At 54.7% G+C, this 25295-nt stretch overlaps 10 protein-coding genes across 10 annotated transcripts; 6 read left to right on the plus strand and 4 right to left on the minus strand.

Annotated features, from left to right (window-relative positions):
- Positions 1–36: 36 nt before the first annotated feature.
- KRP23_2694 (cGMP-dependent protein kinase egl-4) lies at positions 37–2301 on the minus strand (the record flags this gene model as incomplete). The annotated part of the gene is made up of 1 exon (XM_067887461.1): positions 37–2301. The coding sequence occupies one exon, from the start codon at positions 2299–2301 to the stop codon at positions 37–39; it is 2265 nt and encodes a 754-aa protein (XP_067750045.1).
- Positions 2302–2558: 257 nt separating this feature from the next.
- KRP23_2695 (Ribosome biogenesis protein bms1) lies at positions 2559–6146 on the plus strand (the record flags this gene model as incomplete). The annotated part of the gene is made up of 1 exon (XM_067887462.1): positions 2559–6146. The coding sequence occupies one exon, from the start codon at positions 2559–2561 to the stop codon at positions 6144–6146; it is 3588 nt and encodes a 1195-aa protein (XP_067750046.1).
- A 690-nt stretch (positions 6147–6836) lies between these two features.
- Positions 6837–7778, plus strand: KRP23_2696 (putative RNA-binding protein; the record flags this gene model as incomplete). Its single annotated transcript, XM_067887463.1, has 1 exon — positions 6837–7778. One exon carries the CDS (start codon positions 6837–6839, stop codon positions 7776–7778), a length of 942 nt encoding a protein of 313 aa, XP_067750047.1.
- An 871-nt stretch (positions 7779–8649) lies between these two features.
- KRP23_2697 (uncharacterized protein) lies at positions 8650–9573 on the plus strand (the record flags this gene model as incomplete). The annotated part of the gene is made up of 2 exons (XM_067887464.1): positions 8650–8859; positions 9361–9573. 2 exons carry the CDS (start codon positions 8650–8652, stop codon positions 9571–9573), a joined length of 423 nt encoding a protein of 140 aa, XP_067750048.1.
- A 750-nt stretch (positions 9574–10323) lies between these two features.
- On the minus strand, positions 10324–12225 carry KRP23_2698 (uncharacterized protein; the record flags this gene model as incomplete). Its single annotated transcript, XM_067887465.1, has 11 exons — positions 10324–10393; positions 10476–10501; positions 10588–10667; positions 10746–10826; positions 10906–10951; positions 11014–11106; positions 11235–11282; positions 11373–11442; positions 11523–11701; positions 11762–11946; positions 12162–12225. The coding sequence occupies 11 exons, from the start codon at positions 12223–12225 to the stop codon at positions 10324–10326; spliced, it is 942 nt and encodes a 313-aa protein (XP_067750049.1).
- A 42-nt stretch (positions 12226–12267) lies between these two features.
- Positions 12268–12781, plus strand: KRP23_2699 (uncharacterized protein; the record flags this gene model as incomplete). The annotated part of the gene is made up of 2 exons (XM_067887466.1): positions 12268–12458; positions 12526–12781. 2 exons carry the CDS (start codon positions 12268–12270, stop codon positions 12779–12781), a joined length of 447 nt encoding a protein of 148 aa, XP_067750050.1.
- Positions 12782–12828: 47 nt separating this feature from the next.
- KRP23_2700 (uncharacterized protein) lies at positions 12829–13840 on the plus strand (the record flags this gene model as incomplete). The annotated part of the gene is made up of 4 exons (XM_067887467.1): positions 12829–13059; positions 13139–13393; positions 13516–13638; positions 13721–13840. 4 exons carry the CDS (start codon positions 12829–12831, stop codon positions 13838–13840), a joined length of 729 nt encoding a protein of 242 aa, XP_067750051.1.
- Positions 13841–17945: 4105 nt separating this feature from the next.
- KRP23_2701 (Protein adenylyltransferase SelO-1, mitochondrial) lies at positions 17946–19877 on the plus strand (the record flags this gene model as incomplete). The annotated part of the gene is made up of 1 exon (XM_067887468.1): positions 17946–19877. One exon carries the CDS (start codon positions 17946–17948, stop codon positions 19875–19877), a length of 1932 nt encoding a protein of 643 aa, XP_067750052.1.
- A 2255-nt stretch (positions 19878–22132) lies between these two features.
- On the minus strand, positions 22133–22729 carry KRP23_2702 (uncharacterized protein; the record flags this gene model as incomplete). The annotated part of the gene is made up of 1 exon (XM_067887470.1): positions 22133–22729. One exon carries the CDS (start codon positions 22727–22729, stop codon positions 22133–22135), a length of 597 nt encoding a protein of 198 aa, XP_067750053.1.
- Positions 22730–24128: 1399 nt separating this feature from the next.
- On the minus strand, positions 24129–24500 carry KRP23_2703 (uncharacterized protein; the record flags this gene model as incomplete). Its single annotated transcript, XM_067887471.1, has 1 exon — positions 24129–24500. The coding sequence occupies one exon, from the start codon at positions 24498–24500 to the stop codon at positions 24129–24131; it is 372 nt and encodes a 123-aa protein (XP_067750054.1).
- Between the last annotated feature and the right edge of the window lie 795 nt (positions 24501–25295).

A 25295-nucleotide genomic window follows, 5' to 3' on the forward strand; every position in this document is an offset into this window, starting at 1 on the left:
AGTAACCGAGCAAAATGCTATTGACAACATGGTTATTCAGAATACAAATGACGTCGACAGCTTCCTGGAAGCGCCTCCCCCTGCTTTCGTTTTTCGCCGAGAGTGGGCACCGAGCGGTGCAAACATGTCATCTGCTGTGCTCATCGAATTCGCTACAGCAAACACCGTTGCAGAATTTCGTCGAAACCGGTCACCACCTCCAAGACCCCCTGATCCAAATGCTCGTTTGGGGACCGGGACATTGTTTTCAACGTTGTGAGCCCCGTGTTGCGCTGTAAACCTCCTCACGGCCAGAGAGGGAGGGGAACGCATACTCAGCAACTCTTCCAGCTCTGGGGTGAGTGATTCAAACACTGCTTGCGGGCAATGCAATACAGCCAAAAACTCCTGGAAAATGTGCGAGGTCTTGAAGACGAGAAAGGCTTCGTCGTCCATTCCATTAAGAATCTCCTCTCGGACTGCAGCAAACACGTCGCGCCCCACACCATCGGACGACAACTCAGCCTCCACTGCGGCAAGAACAGCGGTCGAAATATTCACTGGAGTTGTCGCTGTATCCGCCAAAAACTTGAGATAAATAACTAGTGCTCGCTCGTGGATGCGATCCTCTGAAATGTCAGCTTCCCACTTGAAGTCCTCAATATACTCAAAGAGGGCGACTTCGTGATGCCGAAATCGAGTGAGACAGTCTGCCGCCCACAGCTTGTGACCGTCGTAGTGCTGCATTATGTGCTCTGGGCGGGCTTTTTCACGCAGACACTTGATGCAAAACTCGGCGTACAGTTCCGGTAAAGTTGAGAAGAACTCGTGGAAGTTCTCCGGCATTAGTTTTAGCGCCAAGCAATGATCCAAACACCGGACATTTACCAAGGATTCTGAATTCAATAGCAGAGCTTCTTGGCCGAAATATCCTCCTGGACGTACCAACACCCGTCCACTCTGAGGAACATTTTGATTCTCTCCGATACCATCTTCGTTTTCAGTCTCCGCCATGGTGCTGGTCTCACCGTAGTCGATCTCCACAACGCCGCGTAAAAGCAAGTAAAAGGCTGTATGCTGGTCGCCACGCCGCATTATCATCGTGTCGTATTCGTAGTCTACAATCTCGCTCATGTAGCTCAGTTCCTGCAGTTTGAGGGGAGGGATCGCGTTCAGAAAAGCACATCCTTGTTTGATGAGCGTATCGAGGAAGTTGAGTCGCACATGCTCGAGTAATACCACAGCAGCGTCGGGAGCGACCTTGAGGAAGTTGCAGAAGGCAGTACGGTCGACATACACCAGCAACGCATCGTCCAGAGCAGTGATACTACACACGCGCGGAATTTTAAACACCAGGGAGATCTCTCCAAAGTATGACCCGGTGCCCATACGCTTCAGAGCTTGGATTTTCTTGTCACCGAAAACTCCAGCAACGTTTTCCTGAAGTGCTATGATAGTTGTTCTGCGCTGCGTCTCCATCCCCGGGGTCAGGGCGGTAAATGTTTGCTGAGCTGCGTTAAGTGAGACTTGTAGAGTAGCCTGCAAGCTCCCTTTAATGCAAACAAAGAATCGATCGCCTATTTCGCCTTCCACACACACAGACTCGCCTCGCCTCACATACAGGTACGAGCACATGTTGGCGAGCATCACGAGGCGCGTCATCTCGACTCTCTCCAAGAACGGGATCTCCACCAGGTAATTCACCACCTCCGACTCAACGATGGACCCCATCAAGTGCAGCTTCTCCGGAGCCGTCATGGCGCCCATGCCGCCTTTCCCCTTCTTGCCCCCTGAGAATCGAGCCGTGTTTTTCATACCAACGGAGTGCACCGTCAACCGGGACCTAAGCTTGGTAAACTTGTCAAAGTTGAGCTTCAGCAGCGTGCAGCCGACGAAGGGATCTGCTGTGGTTCGATTGAGTTCTAGCAGCACCGCCAGCTTCTTCCGTGCTGCTTTGGCACTGCGAGGCGCGTCGTCGCTGTCGTCGGCCATCATCTGCGCCACCAACTGATCTCGCGCGACGTAGGAAATGTAGTCGCCGGCTTTCCGCTGACACAGCAACTCCGACACGAGCTGCTTGCTGTTGGGCGTGTGCAGCAGCGTACTGATGTCCACGGAGCCCTCGGCCACCACGAAGAAGCGCGAGGACGCGTCGTTCTTGATGGTCGCGCCCTTGGCGTACCTGGTCACCTGGAAACAGTTGGCCAGCTCCTGCAGCAAGTGGTCGTCCATCATCTGCATGAACGGCAGCTTCTTGAGCGTGTCCACCACCAGCTTGGTGCTGTCCGGCCCGTACTTGGCCGACGACGCGGCACCTCCCATCGCAGCCACCAAGCGTTCGTGTGCAATGCGCTGTTTGCCTCCTTGCCACGCTTAGCGTTCTGATCGCACACTCAGCTTCATTTAGCTGCACAAGCTAATTGTAGCCATTGTCACTTCAACGTACCAGCACTCCTACTTCCTGTCCACCACTCATATTTACGTATATTACGTACTATTACGTAGATATACACCATTTCGTCGCAGCCAACCAAAACCGAGCCGCAACTGCCAGTGTGCCATTTCCTTATCAAGTCACGATGGACGGGCTCGCTGGCGCCGTCAAGGGCCACCGCAAGTCCAAGGCGGGTGCCAAGGTCAACAAGCAGAAGCGCAAGGCCTTCGAGAAGCAGAAGAAGGAGCAGCCATCGCTGGCCGAGCAGCGCAAGAACCCCAAGGCCTTCGGAGTGGCCAAGGCTGGCCGCGCCCGCAAGACCATCCAGCGCAACTTAGACCGCGCGCACCGTAAGGAGTATGTACCGCAACTTAACCGCGCCGAGGAGCTGCCGCCGCCCATCTCCGTCGTCGTCATGGGTCCACCAGGTAGTGGAAAGAGTACCGTGATCCGCTCGTTGGTGAAGCGCTACACGCGCCACAACCTGGTGGAAGTGAAAGGCCCGGTGACGGTAGTGAGTGGTAAGGACCGGCGGATTACGTTCTTCGAGTGCCCGAACGACCTCAACGCCATGATTGATTTGGCCAAAATCGCCGACCTCGTGCTGCTATTGGTGGACGCGAGTTTCGGCTTTGAAATGGAAACGTTCGAGTTTCTAAACATTCTGCAGGTCTCAGGCTTCCCGAAAGTCATGGGCATTTTGACCCACTTGGACAGCTTCAAGAAGAACAAGAGTCTCCGCAAGACCAAGAAACGCCTCAAGGCACGCTTCTGGACGGAGATTTACCAGGGCGCCAAGCTCTTTTACTTTTCCGGCATTTCGGCGAACAAGTATCCGAAAGGAGAGATCCAGAATTTGTCGCTGTATATTTCCAGGATGAAGTTTAGGCCGTTGACGTGGCGCAACTCGCATCCGTACATGCTCGCGGATCGCTTTGAGGATGTCACGGCGCCGGATGACATTCAGCAGAACCCGATGGTGGACCGTCGCGTGACGTTGTACGGATACTTGCGTGGAACACACTTGAAGCCCGGCATGAAGATGCACGTTGCAGGTGCTGGAGATTTTTACATGGACAGCGTGACGGCGATGCCCGACCCGTGTAACGTGCCGTCGAGCAAGCGGAACGCGGATGGTACAGCCAAGAAGAAGCACTTGACCCAGAAGGACACGCTGCTGTACGCGCCCATGTCGGATGTCGGCAACATTATGTACGACAAGGACGCCATGTACATTAACCTGAGCCAGCTGAATTACACAAACCCGGACACTGGCGATGTCATGCCGGATGAGCAGGACGCGGATGACGTTGAGACCAGCGGAAGGAGCGGCATGCGCATTGGCCTCGGCGGTGAAGGCGTGGAGATGGTGCAGAGCATGCAGAAGATGGACGTTGGTCTCGATGAGAGGCTGAAGGGTGCGAGTCTTTCGCTGTTTAAGAACACAGCTGCGATTCGTGCTGACGAAGTCGACAGCGATGATGAAGAGGAGACCGACGACAGTGATGATGACGACGACGATGAGGACGAGGAAGGACAGCCGAACGTCGGCAAGCCCAAGGAAGCCATCGTTCGCGATAGCACTGGCCGTCTCCGCCGTCGCGCTGTGTTCGATGCGGGCGAGGAGGCCCCTGAGACTGCCAAGGACGGTGCTGGCTCGGATTCTAGCGACGACGACGATAGTGACGATGATGAGAGCGACGAAGAGGAGGAAAACACTGAAGAGCAGTCACAGCTGCGGTGGAAGGACAATCTCGTGTCGCGTGCTGCTGCCAACTTCCTGGAGCGCGAGCAGGCCGACGTGAACCTCATGGAGCTCGTGTATGGCGAGCGGCAGAAGCTTCACATGACAGAGCGCGACCTGGAGAACGAGGAAGAAACTAAGAATGACAAACGCTCCCAGAAGACTGACAGCGATGACGACGACGACTTTTTTACGTTGAAGCGCAAGTCGAACGCTTCAGGACAGTCCTCGTCAGCATCGGACAAATACAACACTGTCAACGCGATGGACTGCTCACGCTTGCACCTGGGCTCTGATGATGCGAGCGACTGGACGATGCCGGACGTGCTCGAGGGTATTCGCAACCGCTTTGTGACTGGATCGTGGAAGCGCGTTAACAAGAAGAGCGACGGCGATGACGACGAGGAGGACGTTGATGATGGCCAAGCTGATCCGATGAACGACGACAATATGGACGGTTCGTTCGAGGATTTGGAGACCGGAGAAGTCCACAAGGGAGCTCATAACAGCGACGACAGCAGCAACGATGGAAGTGAAGATGAAGAAGAAGAACAGGAGGAGACCGATGAGCAGATCCGCGAGCGCCTCCGTGCGCAGAAATCGGCAAAGAAGACGGTCGAGGATGACGACGACGTGGAAGTTGGCGGCCAGAGGAAGAACAAGGACGATGAGGACGAAGAGCTGACGGAGGTCATGGTGGAGGCCAAGCGCCTTCGGGAAGAGCAGGCCCAGCGCAACGCCGAGGAGTTTGGCGAAGAAGGCGAGGACATGCGTCTTCAGCTGGAGGGCTTCCGCAACGGTCTCTACGTCCGCATCGAGTTTTCGGGTGTGCCTGCTGAGTTCGTGCGTTATTACGACCCAAAGAATCCGATTGTTGTTGGTGGCCTGCCCAACATGGAGGACACGCTGGGCCTTGTGCGGATGCGCTTCAAGAAGCACCGTTGGCACAGGAAGATTCTGAAGACCAATGACCCCCTGGTGTTCTCTATCGGCTGGCGGCGGTTCCAGAGTCTGCCCGTATACTCCATCGAAGACACAAACGAGCGTCACCGGTACCTGAAGTACACGCCGGAGCACATGCATTGCCACGCCACAATCTTCGGCCCCATGTGCCCTCCCAACACTGGTGTCTTGGCGTTCCAGACGTTGTCGAACAGTGCTGAGGGCTTTCGTGTCAGCGGCACTGGCGTGGTGCTGGAGCTGGACCACAAGTTCAACGTGGTGAAGAAGCTGAAGCTGATCGGTACCCCGAGCAAGATCCACAAGAACACGGCCTTCATCAAGGGCATGTTCAATACGGAACTGGAAGTTGCCAAGTTCGAGGGCGCCAGCGTTCGCACTGTGAGCGGAGTGCGTGGTCGCATCAAGAAGGCGCTGCGCGGTGAGAAGGGTGACTTCCGTGCTACTTTCGAGGACAAGATTCTGAAGAGCGACCTGGTCTTCTGCCGTACGTGGGTGCCTGTCGAGCCGAAGCAGCTATACAACCCTGTGACGTCGCTCCTCACCAACGTGAAGGGGTCGTCGAAGAAGAGCGCTCTGGGGCTCATGAAGACGACGTACGAGCTGCGCAAGGAGCAGAAGCTGGCGGTGCCCGTGAACCCGGATTCGCTGTACAAGCCCATCATGCGCACAGAGCGTCAGTTCTCGGCGCTGAAGGTGCCCAAGAAGCTGCAGGCCAACTTGCCGTTCGCCAGCAAGCCTAAGGAGGACAAGAAGAAGGCTGGCAAGGGCTACCTGACCAAGCGTGCGGTGGTGCTGGAGCCGGAGGAGAAGAAGAAGTACGGCTTCATGCTGCGCGTGAACACCGTGCGTCGCGACCGCGAGGCCACTCGCAAGGACCGTCAGAGCAAGCGCAACGCTGAGAACCTGAAGCGCAAGCAGCGGGAGGAGAAGCAGTTCGAAAGCGTGCACAAGGCAGAGAAGAAGGCCAAGTACCGCGCCGAGGGTAAGGATGCCGCCTACCGCGCCCAGAAGGCAGCGAATAACTAAGCGCAACGCGTTACTGTAGCCATATTGGTGTCATACGTTCAGGTCTGGCACACGCTCAATAGATCAACAACATTTTGTTTTTGCATCCGCCACTTTGAAAAGCGCTTCCCACTGACAGCATTCTGCTCACCGCTAAGCTTTGAGAATGAAAAGCATAGCCATCAAGAAACGCATACCGGTAGAGGTTCTCGACGGTCGGAACTCTTTTGAAAAAAATGTACCTTCCAACGTTAGTTTTCCGAATGCGAATGTGGTACCCCACGGATGACCCCTTGCGCGGCCTGTGAGTCGCAGTGATTAGTGCGCTGTTGCAAGACACATGGATGTATGCCACCCAGCAGCCTTTTTACTGTTCGCGACGTGCGTGTGCGGAGGGGGAAAATCAAGACCGCCACAACCGAAGACCTGTCGGAGAAGCTCCAGCGTGGACGGCGAAATATGCTACGTGGTTAGCCTCGACAAAGCATTTGGACGGCATCGCTAGCATAACTGCAGCTCACCATTTCCTAGTTCCCAGCACTGTAATTTGTCTCTCATTCCGGTGGTCGGGTTGAAGTGTTTCTTGGTGTGGCAAACATCAATCTATATTTCTACTTGATTGCTTACATGACAACCACACCAGTTAATTTCTATACACCGCCAGCCAGCCAATCAATCGTTCACTTCCAGCCAGCAGCTCCATCCGCCTCGATGGACGCGACGCTCAACGCCAAGCAGCGCCGCAAGCTGCTGCGCCAGCAGCAGAACGGCGAGGCCACCGCCCAGTCCGAACCCGTCGAGCCTGCGCACTCTGAGCAGCCTAGCAAGGCCGAATCTCAAGATGGAGAGGACCAGCAACTTAACACCAAGGAGCGTCGTCGCCTGGCACGACTGGCCAAGCAGAAAGCTGAAGCTGGAGATGGATCGACTGACGTAGCACCTCCTGTCGTCACGGCAACTTCACCTGACGAACTGAATGCCCAGCAGCGGCGTCTTATGAAGCGTCAGGCCAAGCGCAAGGCCGAGGGCGTCGAGGTGCAGAACCCGCCGCAGAAGAAGCAGAAGACGAGGAAGAAAAAGACTGCGGACGAGGAAGGCGACAACCACAAGAGCATCCACTTGACGCTGTTCGTGGGCCAGCTGCCTTTCCGCGCGACGGAGGCGATGGTCCGCAAACACTTTGCAGAGGCTGGCGAGATCAAGCTGCGTATGCTGACGGACAAGAAGACCAAGAAGTTCAAGGGCACAGCCTTCATTGAGGTGAAGGACAGCAAGGCGCTGGGCGCGGCCCTCTCGCGCCACCACACGCTGCTGCAGGGCCGTCGGATTAACGTGGAGATGACGGCCAGTGGCGGCGGCAACAAGTCGGAGAACCGACGCAACAAGATCGACTCGTTGCGCAAGAAGCAGAGCAACGTCCAGGTGGAGAAGACCAAGGCGCTGATCCAGAAACACATTGACGGACCCGAGTACAAGCTCCAGCAGGACGACGTGGACGACCGCATGATTGACTTTTTGTCGTGGTTCGACTACGAGACGGCCAAGACGGCGCTCGAAGAGTACAACCGATGTGTCAGCGACCGCGTGAATAACCGCAAGGCGTTCTTCATGGGAATTCTCAAGCGATTCCGACAGACGGATGGCGTCGAGTAGATCCATGACTTTCGCAGATAACCTCGGAAAGCATATTGGTGTTGCAGCCAGCGGTATAGATAAATAGACAACTTGCACCTTCCAGCTTTGCTCGATACATTGTAGTTTCTGGGCCACTGTTGTCCTTGCGAATGTCGCTGAGTTTGCCATTGAATTAGCTGGCTAGCTAGCAAGCGAACGCCAAGACCTTGTGGCGCAATGGATAGCGCATCTGACTTCTAATCAGGGGGTTGTGGGTTCGAGTCCCATCAAGGTCGAGACTTTTGAGTTTGCAGAATTGGTACCACAATATGCCTTGACCATCGCCGGGCGTGACATATCTGCTGAACGAGGAGTCCTCGAGAATGTTCAGCTTTCGGAAAAGCGGTGGCGTTGGGCGCCCAGCTAGACAGAGAAAGTGAGCTGTGAGAGGCCTGTGCAGTTTTAATTAACCTGGCAAGACCGCTCAACACGAAGGGCGAGGTCGAAACGATGGAGAAACTCGGTCCTGCAATCATCCGACGCGATCGCAAACGTGATCTTCTCCATTCGACCAACATTTCTCTAAACAGACGAAGGTGGCGTCGTCAAGCTGCGTTCTAAAGCACGAGGTTTTTGTACAGCATCAACTCTCCCTTACCAAGACTTGCGGATGCAGCTTGGAGTCAGTCCTCGCGCCATCTTGCTGTGCCTTTGCTGGTTGAACCACCACTTTAGCCGTTGCACTCGAAAGGGTGCAACCGCCGTATTTGTCATATCTCCTTTGAACAACACGCACACGGCAGCTTCAACTGTCCGCCAGCCGATACATGGCCCTATCCCTGGCGAACCATCGCCATCCGCTCGAGTCATCGCGCCCCAATCCAAGATCGGCTCGTCACTTGCCATTACCATGACTTCCTGGCCGCCGTTCTCGGCCGCAGTGCTGGTCACGCGCGAGTGCCTCCCGGCAGCGCTGCCCCACGTCACGCTCATCATCAGCGACTTTCTGGACGCGTTGGGTCGCGAAGGAGTGTTCGCCGCCGCCATCCGCCGCGGAGACAGCGAGCGAGAGCTCTCGTACCTCTTCAAGCGGGACCCCACGCCTCTGAGCCAGCACATGGTACGTCATGCAGCTGCTGCTGGCCACACCCACGTGTTGAAGTGGATCAAGCATCACCAAGTCGTTGACAAGGAAGCGAAAAGCTTGTGGAGCGACTACAACTTCAACCCAATGGACGAAGCGGCTAAGCACGGCCATGTCAAGGTGCTGCAATGGTTGCATGATCATGCGAGCGGGTGCCGCGCAGGACGCGCCTCGAGCTGGGCGGCGAGTAACGGCCACCTTGAGGCCGTAAAATGGCTACATTTGTACCGCGAGGATCTGGGGATGGCGAAATGCATGGACTTTGGCGCTGCCAATGGGCATGTGCACGTGGTAAAGTGGTTGCACGATAACAGGAAGGACGGATGTAGCACGTGGGCCATGGACGGTGCCGCCACGAACGGCCATTTGGAGGTCGTTCGGTGGCTGCACTCGAATCGACGCGAAGGCTGCACCAAGGCGGCGATCCACGGCGCTGCAGCTCAAGGAAGACTGCAAGTGGTACAGTATCTGCTTCAGAGCGTGCGACCTAAAGACGAGATGCAGTGGTTCGGCTGGGCCTTCAACTCTGCAACGGACAATGGCCACGTCATTGTGGCCGAGTGGGTGTACACGACGTACCATGAGCATCTGAGCGAGAGTGTACTTGCATTGGCTCTATCTGCTGCTATTGACAATGGACACAATGCAATGGCGCAATGGCTGCTCGTACAACAGAGTGAGCTTCGATGACAAAATGAGAGCAAATGCTATTAGTTGTTCGTTGCCGGTGATCGAAACGGAAGATTGGAGATGCTGCAGGAGCACAACGTCTTTGGGGACGACCGGGTGTGGGGGACGGGGTCTAGCCTGAAGGTCGTGGCTAGATGGATGCTTCATCCAGCTCAGTTTTTTTTTCCTCCTCAAGTTGGCGGAATCGCTGCAATTTCGTTGTCTTTTCAGCAGCAAGGTTGATGTTGGCGCATTTCACAACCAAAACCCACGGATTCATTGTTCGCTGCGCAAATAAATACCAATTGCGCTCTTCACATTGGAGTGCTAGTGGTGAGGTGTTGTTGACACGATTCAGCATGATGTGTGAACTTCCGTTTCGCACAATGATCGACCAGCCACTCACATTTTTTTTCACAGTAAGATTTGGTTGAATCTCGTATTTTAAAGCCACATTAATCAGAATTCCTCGAACGTCGTACAGTTACTATCTACTAGGTGTGTAAGTTCATATATTCATTCATGCGAGAACAGCCACCGACTGAAGGATCTTGATAATGATTTCACGAATTATTCGGGTATTTGTCTTGTACCACGTGATCGATTTGTGCTCGCAGAGCGGGCTAAGTGCGAATAAAAGTTTGGTACTATTTCCTTTGTATCAGTACGTGTCGAATGTACTGATAACATTGAAGGGCCCACAGAGGCATTTCATTCTGCCGCAGAGACTTAGAGGGGAGGCAGATACTTTTAATCACCAAAGCATGATATTTACGCTTGCAGAGCGTGCACGGCTGCAACAACCTGTACATGCTTGTCGACAGCAGGAGGAGGACACTCCCTGCATTGCACATAGCAAACGTTATTGCCGATGGTTACTTGACCCGCCTGCCTTGGCATTTGAAGCCTACTATGCGCCGCACCTCAGTGGGCGCCGCAGGAACGAAATCTGCAGCATCACAGCCGAGAGCACGAACATTTCGATGAAGGCCCCGATTGTGGGCTCGTTCGTGATCCGTTGTGTTGGTTCGTTACCGCCTTCATGCACGCTTGCGTGTCCTTGACAGTGTCGAGGTTCACGCCCAGCTCATACACGACGTCTTCCAGTTCTTGCTCTACAGTACCACAACGCAACACAAACCCAGTTAGAACACAGGCACACGTCCACACGCAAGCACGCCTCGCAAACTCACTGATATTGGTGACGCCGCGTTGGAAAGCACTTCGTGGCTCAGGTCGTCCGCATGGAAGGAGAAGCCGACAACGACGTCCCCCTACGGGCGAGTGTCGTCAGCGGCATCGCGTTGCCAACCGCACGCCCTCGCTCGCGTCGCGGATGACGCCATCGTGCACCTTCTTGATCACGGTCAAGGTCATCAGCGCCGCTTTCCGGACGACGCTGCACCAGCCAGCCGTCAGCAAAAGATGGAGCTAAATCCTCTCAAAAGGCCTGCAACCCACCTGGACGGGGTCGGACTTCAAGAGTTTCCTCAGTTCACGCGTCACCTCCTCGTCTTCAGTGGATCCCTGCAGCTTCTTGAGACCGCACACGGTCTGGGTCCGCACGGCCGTGAGCTTGTCTTGTCATCGCATTGTCTTCAGCTCGTCCCTGCATCACGAGCCCTCAATTCGTTTCCTGGGGCCCTCCTCCTTCCTTTTCCCTCTCCTACTCGACAACCTACAAGTCGGTTCGTCATGATCTGCATGGTCTTGGTGGCGTCCAGAAGCCTCTGCAGCAGCTCAGCTCAGCTCAGCTCAGCACGCAGCCCGTCCTTTCCCTTCCCTTTGCCGTCCAGCAACTCGCGCACGAAGCTGCCCACCTCCAGCTGCACCACTGTCGCCCAAAGCAAAATGGGGACGTACTTAATGTGGTTAAGACCTACAGAGTTGCTACATTTGGCAAGCGTCAGTAAATAATAAACAGAAATAAAAATGCTGGTGAACTGTACTTTAGCGTTGTTAAAGTGTACCTTTTCATTAGTATCGAAATCTGTCTGTCCTGCACTTCCACCAAGTACGTGCAGCAGGTGTTCTGCTCTCGGACACGCAGCTGCAGCAACACTTCGACGGGCTGCTGCAGACCTTCCTGCGGGGGTGGGTGGATGCCCACGTGGTGGGGCTGCACCACAACGCGCGCTCGAGTGCCGGCCTAGACATGCAGATCTTCTGCGAGTTTTCACCACCACAATCGACCACCGGAACCGGCCACAGGTGAGCTGCCCGACTGGTCCAAGCCTGACAGCATCACGGCGTAGAGCTCGCCCAGCACGTCCTCGGCGGCGGGGGCCACGTTCTTGACCTCCGCATCTCTGGCCACGACGCCTCTGCCGATCGCGTCGGGCGCGTCTGGTAGCGCCGTGTACTCGTCGTCGCGGGAAATTCGACCAAAGCGCTCTGCGTCGATTTGAGCACCTGAGCTCTACGCCTCGGACTCGGTGGTCGAAGACGACGCCGCGCTGGCCGCCGCCGCCCCCTCACAAGTCGCACAGTGTATCGACGTGTTGACGGAGCCACCACCGCCCAGGACGACGTTCGACGGAGCTTCAGAGATTTGACCAAGTATCTTCGTGAGAGTTGCAATTGGCTGCGGTGAGGTGTCCAGCAGCCACCTACTGCAAGACAAGCCAGTGTCTTGCTCATGCGCTGGTAGAGTTTGGGTGGGCACTCAAACATGTGGCGACGAAAGGAGACGACGACAAGGGGCTGCATTATGAGATGCTGTCGTGGCTTGTTGAGAGCGCGACGAAGTGGACAAATGCTGCTCATGGTGCCGCAAACACCATTTCTCACCCAAATCGCGACGTGACAGAATTGGTCGAGCAATACCGCGCGGAGAGAGACGCGTTTGACGCGGAGCAGTGCGACGAAAGTGACGAAGACGAAGATGCTGAAGGAAATGCAGCCAGGTAGTGTTGTCGTTCATGCTGTTTTTTTTACTGGAATTGCTTAACCCTTTTGCTTAATTAACGCTAGTGCTGCAGCTCGACCGACCGCTGCCAAACCATGGTCCGTGAAGGTGTTCTACCAGTTAGTTAGGACACAGCTCGGGTGGGACAGGTCATTGAAAAAAGACCAGAACGCATTGAACAAGCCATTGCCGGATTTCCACCTGCAAGAGAAGCTCTACGGCAATGCTGGTTGTTGCTCGACTCCGCCAGGAATCCGATACGACGTCGAAGAAGAGCAGACTGAAGCAATGGCCATCTTCGCCTACGCCTCCCAGTCATAGCTGCACGCACAAGAACTACAACGACGAGGCCAACACCGAGCGGGAGGATGTGGAGCGTCGCCGGTCGTGGCTCTCGACAGACGTCCGCGCCCAAGCACCGCGAGCGCCACGTGTTCCTCAATCTGGACGCCACGGCGGCGTCCCTGACCATGTGCCGCCTGCTCTTCGCTCCGTTGCAGACACCCAGTGCCGGCACGACGTGCGTCTCAACTTCGAGGCGCTCACCGACCACTTGTGCGGCTCCAGAACGTCAGCCTAGTCATGCGCCAAGTGACCACGTCCAGCAAGACGAGCCTGCACATTTCACAGGCTCTGGAGAAGTTCGAGTGAATACTGAAGGCTGATAACGTGCTGCAGGCGCAGTTACTGACTCAGCTGCAGAAAGGAGCAGCCGCCGCCAATGCGAAGAAGCTGGTGCTGGCCATGGGAGGAGGAGCCCTTGATACCAGCAACTCGTCAGCTTATCAGGAGATCGTCTCCAAGTTCCTGGTGGAAGGCTGGCATGTGGAGATCCACGCGTGGCTGCGAGCGCTGGACGATGGGTATCTGAGGCTGCAGAGCCATAACCCAGGCGAGCGGTGGTCAAGTCGCTGGACGAAGTGCTCCACGACAGTGCGTTCCTGAAGAAGAAGGTGAAAAGAGCAGCAGCTCAACATGTTTGTACGACACTCAGCTGCGGCGATGCTCCTCTGAAAGTGGTGGCGCTGCCGGTTGCGGCTCTTGATGCTGCGCAGCGAGCGATGGAGGCCTGCGGAGAAGATGGGGCCGTGAAGATCCTGAGCAAGGCCGTCCCCGGGGGCAATGACAGGAAGCGCCAAGATCAGGCAGAGGATGGAGGTGCAGCGAATGCAATGAACGTTAGTGGTCCACAACAAGGCGGCCCACAGCAAGGCGGCCTGGGGCGTTGACATGAGTGGCAACGCCTTCCTTAAGGAGCAGGACCAGCACCAGCACTCGCTGCACACGTCGTCCTGGGAGGAGCTCAACGCTGGAGACCTGATCGGAAACGAGGCCGCGATCGCCAAGTGGGGTCTCAAGACATGGGTGGACGCTGGATGACATCGAGGTGGCCAAGGTGCTCTTCGCCATGCCGATCTCCATCACGTCGCATTTCCTGGCGAGGAAGGTTAGACGACGCAAGACGAGATGGTAGAAGAAGGAACAAGCAAGGAAGGCAAGGAAGGTCGCGTGGACGAGAGCTGCTCCGCGCAAAGTTCGCTCGCTGCGAATGCAAAACGCCGACGGGCAAGTGGCCAACACGTACGGGTGTGTGTGCGTGTGTGATTTCCTAACGGACGCAGAGAATGGATTGATGATGTACGCTACTACAAGTGCATGGACGACGCAAAGGAGGCTGGCTCACTGTGCCATAGATTAGAACCCCCAGACGCTGCTCCAGGGGTTGAGCGATGCGTTGGGCGGCTGCGGGCTATCACGACATCTTCTCTTGGTCTTACATCCGCCGCACCAGCTCCATCGTCTGCTGCAGCGTGCACTGCCGCATCGCGAGGTCGGCCTGCTAAGCGGAGATCAAGTCTCGCATCTGCTGACTCTGACACTCCCACAGCATCCAGCGGTACGTCATCGGAGACGTGAACAACGGCGGCTTCGATCCAGTAGACGGTAACGGGGGGACGAATGCCGAGTTTGCGGGTGCAGTAGTTGCCGGCGGAGTGGACTGCGTACGCAATGGAGGAGAAGTGAACGCCGCCGATCGAAGGCGAGTGAAACAAGTATCGCCTGACGAGCTGTCCGATACAGGACTGGCCGCCCGTGGAGTCTGCATCGCCGCCTTGATCCACGAAGCTTCCGGGGGACGTCGCTGCTGGGATCAGGTGCCGCTACGACGACCACTGCCACCTCGACGGACATGTCTGGTGCTGGGGCCCGGATGCCACGACGGACTCTACTTGCAGCGCATCTTTGGCTATCACTACGGCAGCGTTAGCGACTGCGACCACCATGGCCGCATGCGCGCAGTGCAACGCCCGTGTCCAGAGTGACACCCGATCCTGGCGGCGTCTTCGTCTCGATCTTCGATGGTGAGCTTGTGGCTGGTTACGACCTCCGTGTCCAGGCTGAAGGTATCAACGTGAACGTCTGTGCAGAGGAAGAGCGCTGCGAGCGCAAGACCGGCAGGCGAGCGAGATCCTCGCCCATTTCCAGGAGTCCTGGGGCAAGACGCCGCTCGAGTACGGCCCCATCCTTGCAGGGTTCAGTCTGGCAGGGTCAAGTCGAGCGAGATGGCAAGTTAAGCTCATTCGTCAGCCCCAACCGCTGTTCGTCCCAGGGCAAACGTGGGGTTCGGAGGGGCCGAGGTTTTGAAGTTGATGACCACGTCGGACGCGCCACTTTCTCAACTCGCGAGTCATTCCGGGGGTGAGAATGCTGCACTTTCTCGCTCGGGTTTGGCACTGTGGGGTTTTGCTCATTCCACAACTGGAGCCGAACCAAGCAAGCCAAGCCCAAGACAACCATGGTGACCGAGACGTACTTTCGCAAGGCTTTGGCGCAGAGCAAGAACAGACACTCGCTACTGGAGAAGAAGCACTCGCTGCTGGAGAACGAGCATTGGCAGGTCAAGACCGCGCACTCGAAGCTGCAGGAGGAGCACGCCGAGCTTCTGAACGAGCGCAACGATCTGGAGGGCGACACGTGGCTTTGGATGATGCAGAACAACAAGTTACAGGCCCAGCACAAGGAACTCCAAGCCGAGCACTCTAAATGGAAGGCCGCATGCGCGTCGCTCGTGAAGGAGGTGGAGAGGAAGGTTCTGGAGGAAGAGTACCTGGCGTATCTGGCGCAGGAGTATGACCAGACGCACTGGCCGGTGGCCAAGGTGGCCGAGCTGGAGGGCGAGCAGGAGCGCAAGCTCGCTGAGGCGCACAAGCTGGCCAAGGAGCGGGAGCAAGCGCTGATGGACAAGATCGCGGCGCTCGAGAGCGAGGTTGCGTCGCTCCAAAGCACGATCCAGCAGAAAGACGACGACTTCGACAGCTTCCGCCAGTCCAGCAAGGAGGCCACGGACAAAGTCGTGAAGGATCTCGCAGAGGCCAAGGCCGAGACCATGAAGCACGAGGAGGTGATCCGGACGCTTCGCGCGGCGCTGGAGAACGGCGCGAAGACGGCCCCGGCCACAACGAACCTTATCAAACAGAGGCGGTTCGCCAAGTCCGTGGAAGTGCCAGCGCGGATACAGCAGCGCAAGACACCTGTGAAGCTACAGGAGCAGAGGCTGCGCGAGAAGAGCAGCAGCAGTGGTAGTCCGTCGACGGTGAACACCAGGAGCGCGGCAAAGATGACGGCGACGGCTGCGACGTTGAAGAAGGCAGCGGTCAAGCCCGTGGAGATGCCAGCGCATACGCTGCAGGATCGTATGCGGAGGTTTGAGCTGGAGAGGAAACAGAAGGTCAAGTCGCTGCAGGAGAGGCAAAGGCTGCGCGAGAAGAGCAGCAGCTATAACAGTCCGTCGACGGTGAGCAGACCCACGACAACGAGCTCCAAGGCCTCAACAAAGACGACGGCGTCGCCTGTGACGTTGCGGGGGGTTGCGAAGGTGCCAGCGCAAACGCTGCAGCGCCCTGGCCGGAAGCAGGAGTTGACGAAGCCCAAGGAGATCAGGAGTGTTCCGTCAAAGGCGACGTCTAGGTGGGAGCAGTACAAGAACCAGCGGTCGGGGCCTTCGTCTGCAGCGACATCGTCCACGTCGTCGTCGCCCGAGATGTCTCCGCGATCGGCAGCTTAGTCGTCGCTGACGAAAGCTATGCCTGGCATGCTGTGGTGCAGAAGATCATGTTTGTCGGCAAGTCGATGCTTAGCGTGGTGAATTGGTACGGTAAGGGGCACCCATCTCTGCCTCGAATCGTGGCCATTCCGCGCGACGCGGGACTCATTCTCTCGCTGTTCCAAGCAACTCCGACATCAAGCGGCACCACACATGCAGTTTGGCGAGCAGAGACCCATTTCTCTCTGTCGTGGCCGATCTCTCGTGGAAGGCTCCTGGACGTGAAGCGCCGAGGCTTGGTAGGCCTCACGTGACGTGCGCCAGCAGTCTCAGTTGATCGGGGCTCATTAGCTCCGTTGAAGCTGCAGGTGCTGGCGTGCTTCGCGTCGTGGTGTGCTTCCGAAGTGGTCGACGGGGACTCATTACTCCCTGTTGGCCGCTTTGATCGTCCACCCGCCTGCTCTTCTACCTTGCTGCGGTGCTCGCGTCCGATGCTTCCTTCGTGGGATGTGCCTCGCCGAATGGACTTCTTCAATCGACAATCTCGAGGCAGTCCACCCTGATGAGCAAGCGGCCCAGCTAACTAGGACCCTCCTGAAGACAAGTTTGCAGTTTGCGATGAGCATGTGCAGATCGTAGCGAGTACATAGTAGCAGTAGTATTTATTGAGTCCATACAGTATTTGCTCTCAACTTTGTCTGTAGTAAAGCACCCTGGGTTGTCTCGACGTCAGCACAAAAGACGACCAGCAAGAACCAAGTACTGCAACACACAGAACTCTTTTTTATTTAATGATACGAGTGTGGGCAGTTCGTTCCTACAGCAGCTAGCGTTCACTTCCACTCGACGCCCCATCCTTGTCCGTCCTCTCGATCAGTGGTCTCCGTCCTTAACATACTCCATGAACTCACTCCTGGAACTTGTCCTCATGGAACTTGTCCTCGTCCTCGCTCATGCCACTGTAGACGCCGTGCTTGTCGTCCACCATGTACTCCCAGCCCTCCTTGCCGTGCATCACTACAGTAATCTGAGCAGCGCGCTTCTTCTCTGCTCGGCCACAATGTCCCGGATCTCATCGACCTCTTCGAACGTGAAAGCTCTTGATCAGTCCATCCGAGCAAGGGGAGAACTGATAGCGCTTCTCGACGCTGTCGCGTTGCAGCACCGAGTTCACACGGCACCAGCATCACCACGTCGGTTTTAACTCGCCACACAGCCCCCCCTCTGGGCTGCACCGCACCGGTCTATGGCGACATCTGCGTGTGCTACTCGGCGTTGGTGCAGATGGTTGCGCCCGCCTTCGGGTCGTCGAAGTCGAGCGCCCCTGGGCGATCTTCGGCGCTTTGTAGGGGAATAATGGGCTAATAGTAAATACTATTTCGATATGGCTACACTATCGTTATTCACAGGATTGTTAAACCAGAACCCCACGTTTCCCAAATGATGGCCCGAATGAAGAACGGCCGCAGTCCGCTGTCTCGCTCGCTGAGCGGCTGGAGACGCGTTCCGTCCGCCAGATTTGACAACGTTGTGCTACGGGAGCTGCCAATTGACGCGGAGCCCAAGAATTTCGTGCGCGGGGCGGTCTCTGGTGCGTGTTTCTCGCGTGTGGAGCCCACGCCGATCGCAAGTCCGCAGCTGGTGGTGACGTCTCCTAATTCGTTGCGTTTGATCGGGATCGACCTGGTAATTAAGGGTACCGAAGCGGAAATTAGCAGTGATGACGAAGCAATTAAGAGACAAGGTGACGAATTACAGCCACTCGAGTCGCTCGTGCCGGTTTTAGCTGGCAACGAGCTGCTGCCAGGTTCCGAGACTGCTGCCCAATGCTATTGTGGCCACCAGTTTGGGTTCTTCTCAGGACAATTGGGAGATGGAGCCGCCCTTTACCTGGGGGAAGTGGCGACGGAAAAAGAGAGGTGGGAGCTGCAGTTAAAAGGCTCGGGACTCACTCCGTACTCCAGAACAGCCGATGGTCGAAAAGTGCTGAGATCCACGTTGAGAGAGTTCCTGTGCAGTGAAAATATGTTCGCACTTGGAGTGCCGACGACTCGAGCGGGGAGCGTGGTCATGTCCAGAGAGACGCAGGTGCTGAGAGATATTTTCTACAACGGCAACGCCAAAATGGAGCCCACTGCGGTCGTCACTCGGATCGCTAAGAGTTTCTTGAGATTCGGCAGTTTTGAGATTTTCAAGGATGAAGACAAGTTCACGGGCGTGGCTGGACCCAGTGCTCATTTGGAGAACAAAGAGACGATGATGAGACAGATGCTGGACTTTACCATTCGTCAGTATTTCCCGGAGATTGAAGGGGAACGGAAGTATGAGCAGTTCTTCGAGGAGGTGGTGCGTCGTACAGCCAAGTTGGTGGCCAAGTGGCAGACAATTGGGTTCTGTCATGGCGTGCTGAACACGGACAACATGAGCATTGTGGGCGATACGCTGGATTATGGTCCGTTTGGGTTTATGGAGCATTTCGACCCCAAGCACGTGTGCAACACGTCGGATGATAGCGGACGCTACCGATACGAAGCGCAACCTGAAATCTGCAAGTGGAACTGCAGCGTGCTGGCTGGTCAACTTGGACTGGTGACGGAACATGCAGTTTTTGAACCTGCTCTGGATGCATTTGATGAAATTTACCAAGGAGAGTACTTGCGTTTGATGCGCGAGAAGGTGGGACTCACACCGCAGCACGGCGAAGACAAGGAGGACAAGATGCTAGTTGATACGCTATTCGACGTTCTTGCGCACACGGGCGCTGACTTCACGTGCACGTTCCGGTATCTGTCGGAACTTGACGTCTTCAACTCTGATGGCTCTCGGGAACGTATTCTGAACCAACTTGTGGGTGTGTCAGAGACCTTGGCTCAGCAAAAGCGCAAGCTGGAGCAGAAATCAGGAGGAGTCTCCGACGCTCAGTACGACATGATTGCGATGCTGTTCAGGGATAACCCGGTACGCGCTCGTCAATATGGTATCACGCCAACTCTTGTTGCACGGATGAAGGCCAATCGCGACGCGAAGCAGGTGCTTGATGCAACGACGAGCGACGAACGCATGAACAGCATTCGCACTGCATGGGAAGACTGGATTGATGTTTACATTTCCCGTGCCAAAGAGGAAGGCGATGAAGTTAGTGATGCTGGGCGTCGCCGTCGTATGTTGGAGGTGAATCCGCTGTTCGTGCTGCGCAATCATGTGGCTCAAACGGCTATTGACTTTGCTCATGACGGTGACTACGATGGTGTTCAGCATATTTTTGAGTTGTTGACGAATCCGTTTGACGAGCCCGGCGATAACCGAGACCTCCAGTATGCCAAACCGCAAAACCCATCTACCGCCCCGCTGTGCGTATCTTGCTCGTCGTAGCCAGTGTTCTGGGCTGCAGCAGATGTTGGACCGAAGAAAATGAGATTCGGAATACCCTGACAGGTCGGCAGAACGAGCAACTACCCACACGCATGAAGCGTTGAGCATTCGCTGGTTTCACTCGAATCTATCTTGTTACTGTACCAATTTGTTCATGAGATGCTTGAGAACATTCGGCGACGCAAATACGACTGTAGAGCCATGCGTGTAGGTGCTCGCGTACTTTCACATGCAACGCTAGTTTTCTCCGCTTTGATAAATAAACTGACACGAGAAGGCAAAATCAAAATAGAAAACGTTTTTGCTGCGCATCTTTGACGGGCACTACTTCGTACGCTGGGAGCTTTTGTATGGCATGTCATTGAAGTGGTGATTTTCCACTTTGGCTTGCCAGAAAACACTACACAGATAGTTTCCCGTGAAAAGTTCATATATCCACCAGCTTGAAGTTTCCGACAAAAGTGAAGTACTAAAGAGTTCGCACAAACAATAACTATATTGCTAACACAGCTATCTACATTATCAAACAGGTTGGTGGAGCTAAATAGTTCTAACTGTAGACACCTAATTAGAACGTCGGATAGCGGTTTCCTAGCATAAGAAATACACAAGTTGCATCTCAATCAACTGCATGCGTCTCTACTTAATCGCACTCGTTGTAAACACTTCTCGCAAGCATCAGTGCTGTGACGACCGACTCGACTTCCGAGCGGACCAAGCCGTCAAACAGTTTCTTTGCCGATTCTCAATTCTGGTACTGGGTTCCATTGTTTTTGTCTGAAAGTGAAACTTGTTCTTGTCGCTCATCACTTTTAGCGCCGGTGACCTCCTTTCATAAAATCATAGTACTACTAGTAGTAGTATAAGAATTGTTCAGGTTACCAATTAGACAACATTATTGAAAATTTCTGCAACAAGAGCCGGTAAAGACACAATACGCTTTGTTGGTACCATCGCTGCTTGGAAAAATGACATCGAGTATGCGCCGTTACACCAGGGGTCGACAAACACTCGCATACCTCCTCCGGGAACCATCCTGTTTTCGTAAAAACTTAAATAGTGCTTAGGAGTGCTGACATCTTAAGTCTTGACATTACCAAAGATCCATCTGTTGTACCGTGTCAGACTTTTCAGCTTGGCACCAAACTTCTTGGCTACAGCGGGGGTAGTAATATTACCTCTTTCCTCCTCTTCATCAGCCGTGTCGGTTCTGCTCAGGGGCTCCGTTTTCTTCGGTAGCGAGAGAGCGATCCCATTGAGAGACATCGGGGGAGATCGCAGTCTTGGCGGCAGCAATCAGAACAAGACCGGAAAAAACGCATGGCCGTAGCTCGCTTCTGGGGTCTGGAATCCAGACTGGATGGCTCATTGCAGAAAGCCACTTCGAGTTTGTTACATGAATGCCTTTCGTCCCATTTGAGCTAGCTGGCTCGTAAACTTTTTAGTTACGGGGCCGCAACAGGCAGGGTCGACACCATCATGAATCCTATGTATTAGTGATCCTGAGTGTGATGATGCGGTACATGTATGTAGGTAGCTCTACTGATGAACCTTCTTACGATGAGTTTCTCTACTCTTAACTACAGTACATGCATGCATTAATACATGTACTCCGGTAAATTCAAAGCGACTGGACCAGCCTGCAAACCAGGCCACGACTCATCCCGTGATCAAGAGTAAACAACAAACGACATGTGTATACGGCCACCACGTAAACACAATTCCATGTACAGAAGTTGAATCTGCTTCAGTACTTCCCCTGACGGGCCTTCAACGTATTCGAAGTCACCACAAAAAGTAGCCCCAGCAAAAAACAATTTCGATACGGCACTACGCATTTTCTGTGGAACTCCACACAGTAACAGCAATTTGTATAAGGTGGAGGTCACTGTGTCTTCTTAGCTGACTCGTCAAATTCACTACAAGGTGCACAACGTTTTAGACCAGGCTTAGCTGGATCGCCTATTATACAAGAGATGTCTTCGTACTGGAATGCAGATACCGGGCCTTTAGTTTCTTAGCCGTAACCCGGCAGGCTTCGAGATTGCGAGACGCGATGTAGACTTTTGCTCCGTTCTGCACGAATCCATCGGCGATCAGCGACTATGGGACGATCACCACCTTATTAAAAAGCTACTTGCGGTTCAGAGAGCTCATGGCTGTCACTTAATCTTGTCGCCAGGTGGCGAAATATTCTGTCGAACGAGAGGTTGGCAATGATACTAGCGAACATGGCTGTTTGATACATTGGTTCCCTACTGCTCAACTTGTTCTTCTGATGCTACTTCCTCTCCTACTGGTTCTTGTTGATCGCCGTCGTCTTCTACCAGGTGCAGCCCCCGGTCATTTACCAGCAAACACCACAGTCGCTCTTCGAACACTTCTCGGTTCTCTTCTCGATCACACACAACTTTATCCAGCACCTCTCGCTCAAATGATAGCGCTCGTGTTTCCGCCAGGAAAACTTCACTCACTTCCATTTCATCCTGATGCAAATTCACCAATTCCTGCTCGCGCTTCTTGGGGACGTAGGCGTCCATGCTCTCACTGAAAATATCGTCCGGTTCTCGCATCGCCGCTCGCTGAGCCACCGCTTTCTCGTCGTGTCGGCGTTTGGTGTATGCACTCGATAGCGATTCGGCCGTCAGCTTGGTCGGAATTGATGTCTTCGACCCTGATCTGCGACCTCGAACCGACAGGAACCTCTCAAGCACAGAAACCTTCACAGGAGGCCCTTTCGGCTCCGAGGTGCTCGTATCCCTAGAGACTTCATTCGTAGTGACCGTCGCCTGCGCCGATGCCTGTGTTGGTTGCATTGCCGTTTGTTCCGAAGCCGGCTTCTGCATGCTCATGAGATGAAACGACAGTCGGGATAGTCTATTGTGTTAGTTTTACTAACTATAGACTCTCTGTATGGGGGGTGTCGAAACCCAAAGATCCTTTATCTAGGCCGGGTGATTCGGCATGACACGCATGAAAGCAAGAGGGTCACCTAGTCCTCTTGCCTCGGGTGAGAACAGGTACACAAGAGGGCCACCAAGTTCTCTGTGCTTTGGTGCTTGAATGGAAACGCGAGGGGCTCACCAGGCCCGAAGCGCTGTCGGTGTGATCTTGGACATGAGGGGGGACACCAGGACCTCCGTGCGTTGGTGTTGAGCTGAGCGCGAGGGGCCACCTTGTCCTTGCGCCTTGGTAGTGAGTCTTGAGCACTAGAGTGTTTACCGGGTTCTCTGTGCGTTGGCAGCGAGATCTTGAACGCGAAGGGTCCGCCAGGTCCATTGCGCCTTGGTGTTTGTTGGTCTTAAAAACGCGCAGGGGTCACCTGGCCCCACACGCCGACGTTAATCTTGATCTAGTGTGGCAATCGACAGGCAGGTAGCCGATGTCACGACCGGCGCACAGAGCTCACCTCCTTTCTCCATCTCAGTCCGTGGAGTTCGCTCCGAGAAGAAAAATCCGGAGCCGGAAGCGCCGAAGCTGAACTCTGATCTACGTCTGTTAAGCTTAATTGCGACGTGCACCCGGGCCGTGGTAATACCAGTGCCTGTACTTTTGGTAGAGGTCATTGTCCATATTGTTTTGGACTTTGCCGGGTTTGTATCCACCATTCTTCCATTTGTTGAACCACTTTGAACGGTATATCACCCCTGGGACGAACCGAACTGGAACCATGGTTCCACCCATTTTTTGAACCCGAACCAGGGGGGGAGCTTGGTTCGCTTACTCTTCTTTTGAACCGAACTAGGGCGAGAATTTGGTTCGTTCTGCAAATTGTTAGTTTTTATTGGCTAACAAGATCTCGTTTTATTGGTCAAAACCGACCGGGCTCGCAATGATTTACACCTGCCTACCTAGCGTTTAGTAAGTCAAATTGAACGCTCTGATGCGCGCGCTACCAAGCTGCTGCGACAGAAGCAGAGTAGGTTGAGCAGGACGCGTAGGTGAGCATGGTCATTGATTACCATGACGTGTAAGTGAGTATGCACTTTGATGACCATATATTAATATATCACAGACTTTTTGACAGCTGACAAGTTCGCCTGCATCGTGACTAAGCCGCTGACACGGCTGAGAGCCCATTTCAACTGCCTCCATGCCGTCATCAGCAACACCAAGCCTCACAATGCCTTCGTCAAGTCGCACAACGCTGTCACCAAGACACCAACACCATCACTTAGTTGAGCGCACATTCAACAGATTTCAAGCTCTGTCAAAAACAAACCATCGCTGTCGTCAAATAGCCAACACTGACTACAGGTCCAAGTCTCTCCCGGCACCGTCATCTTCATCATCGGAGACCCCCAAGTCGAAACTGGTGGCGGAGAAAAACTCCGCGAGGAAATTCCAATTGTCATCTTGCTCCTGCAGAATGTTGACCATCACGTTGGATGGGACGCGCTCCGATGCAGCGGCTGCAGAGACCTTAGGACACTGCGCAATGTTCACGTAGCATCTGTTGCAGTTGAGGAACGTGGTCATGTCCACATTGTGTGGCGCCAACGAGTTGCGCTGAGGCGTCACCATCCTACCTGCTGTCCCGAAGTCCCTCTCGATCTGGGCCGACGAAGATGGCAGTGAGAAGACCACACGCGCCACCAGAGGCAGCAGGCGGAAGGTGCCCATGTCTTGCTGGCGTTTCCAAAAGGTGAGCACTGGCTCAAAATCACTAAAGCTAGCCCCTCGAAGTGTGGTTGGCGTCGTTAACCAACGCTCAAACTCATCGGCGATCCGCTGCTCGTGTAAAGACGTCGCCGTCGCTAGTGGCTGTGGAAGTATCTAATCTGCTGTGTCTGCAAAAAGCTTCATGATATCTTCGGAGAAGACGACGGCTGGTGGAGGAGTGACGACTTCGGGAGTGCTCGGTGCTGAGTCCACGGCGACCATGAACTTTCGCACACCATCCAGGACAATTCGGCGGACCTTGATGTAATGGCGCTCTGCCACCTGCTGAGATGCTCCAGCCTGCAGATTGCACAAGATGACGATCCGCTTGAGCGCACCATCTGAGGTCTTGAAGTTAGGATGTAGGAGGAGCTGCATCTCGAACGTGTAGGAGCATTTGCTCATGACATTGCGATCTGTATATCGCCTGAAGAAGACTCGGTGAAACGTTTTGTGCAGCAATGTGCGTGTCGTGGATGCCAGGTTCGACAGCTCCTCTGGACGAAAAAATCGCTGTTCATCCTTAGTCGAGCGTCAGTCCTTTAACGGCTGTGTGATGTCAAGAAGTGAGATCCGCAGTTTTTATAATCCCAGCATCACATTGCACTGATTACAATTCTCTCCTTGCCCAGCCTGATTCAGAAACGCAGGGAAAGAACCTGCACCATCTCCATTTTGTCTCGTGCCAGGGGGAACGCTGCGTGCGGAACGACGTTTTTGCGGTGATGTCGTGTAGGAACACGCAGAAAATCTCAC

This window comes from Phytophthora ramorum (assembly GCF_020800215.1).
Source record: "Phytophthora ramorum isolate Pr-102 chromosome Unknown Phyram_PR-102_s0002, whole genome shotgun sequence".
Lineage (NCBI taxonomy): Eukaryota > Oomycota > Peronosporomycetes > Peronosporales > Peronosporaceae > Phytophthora > Phytophthora ramorum.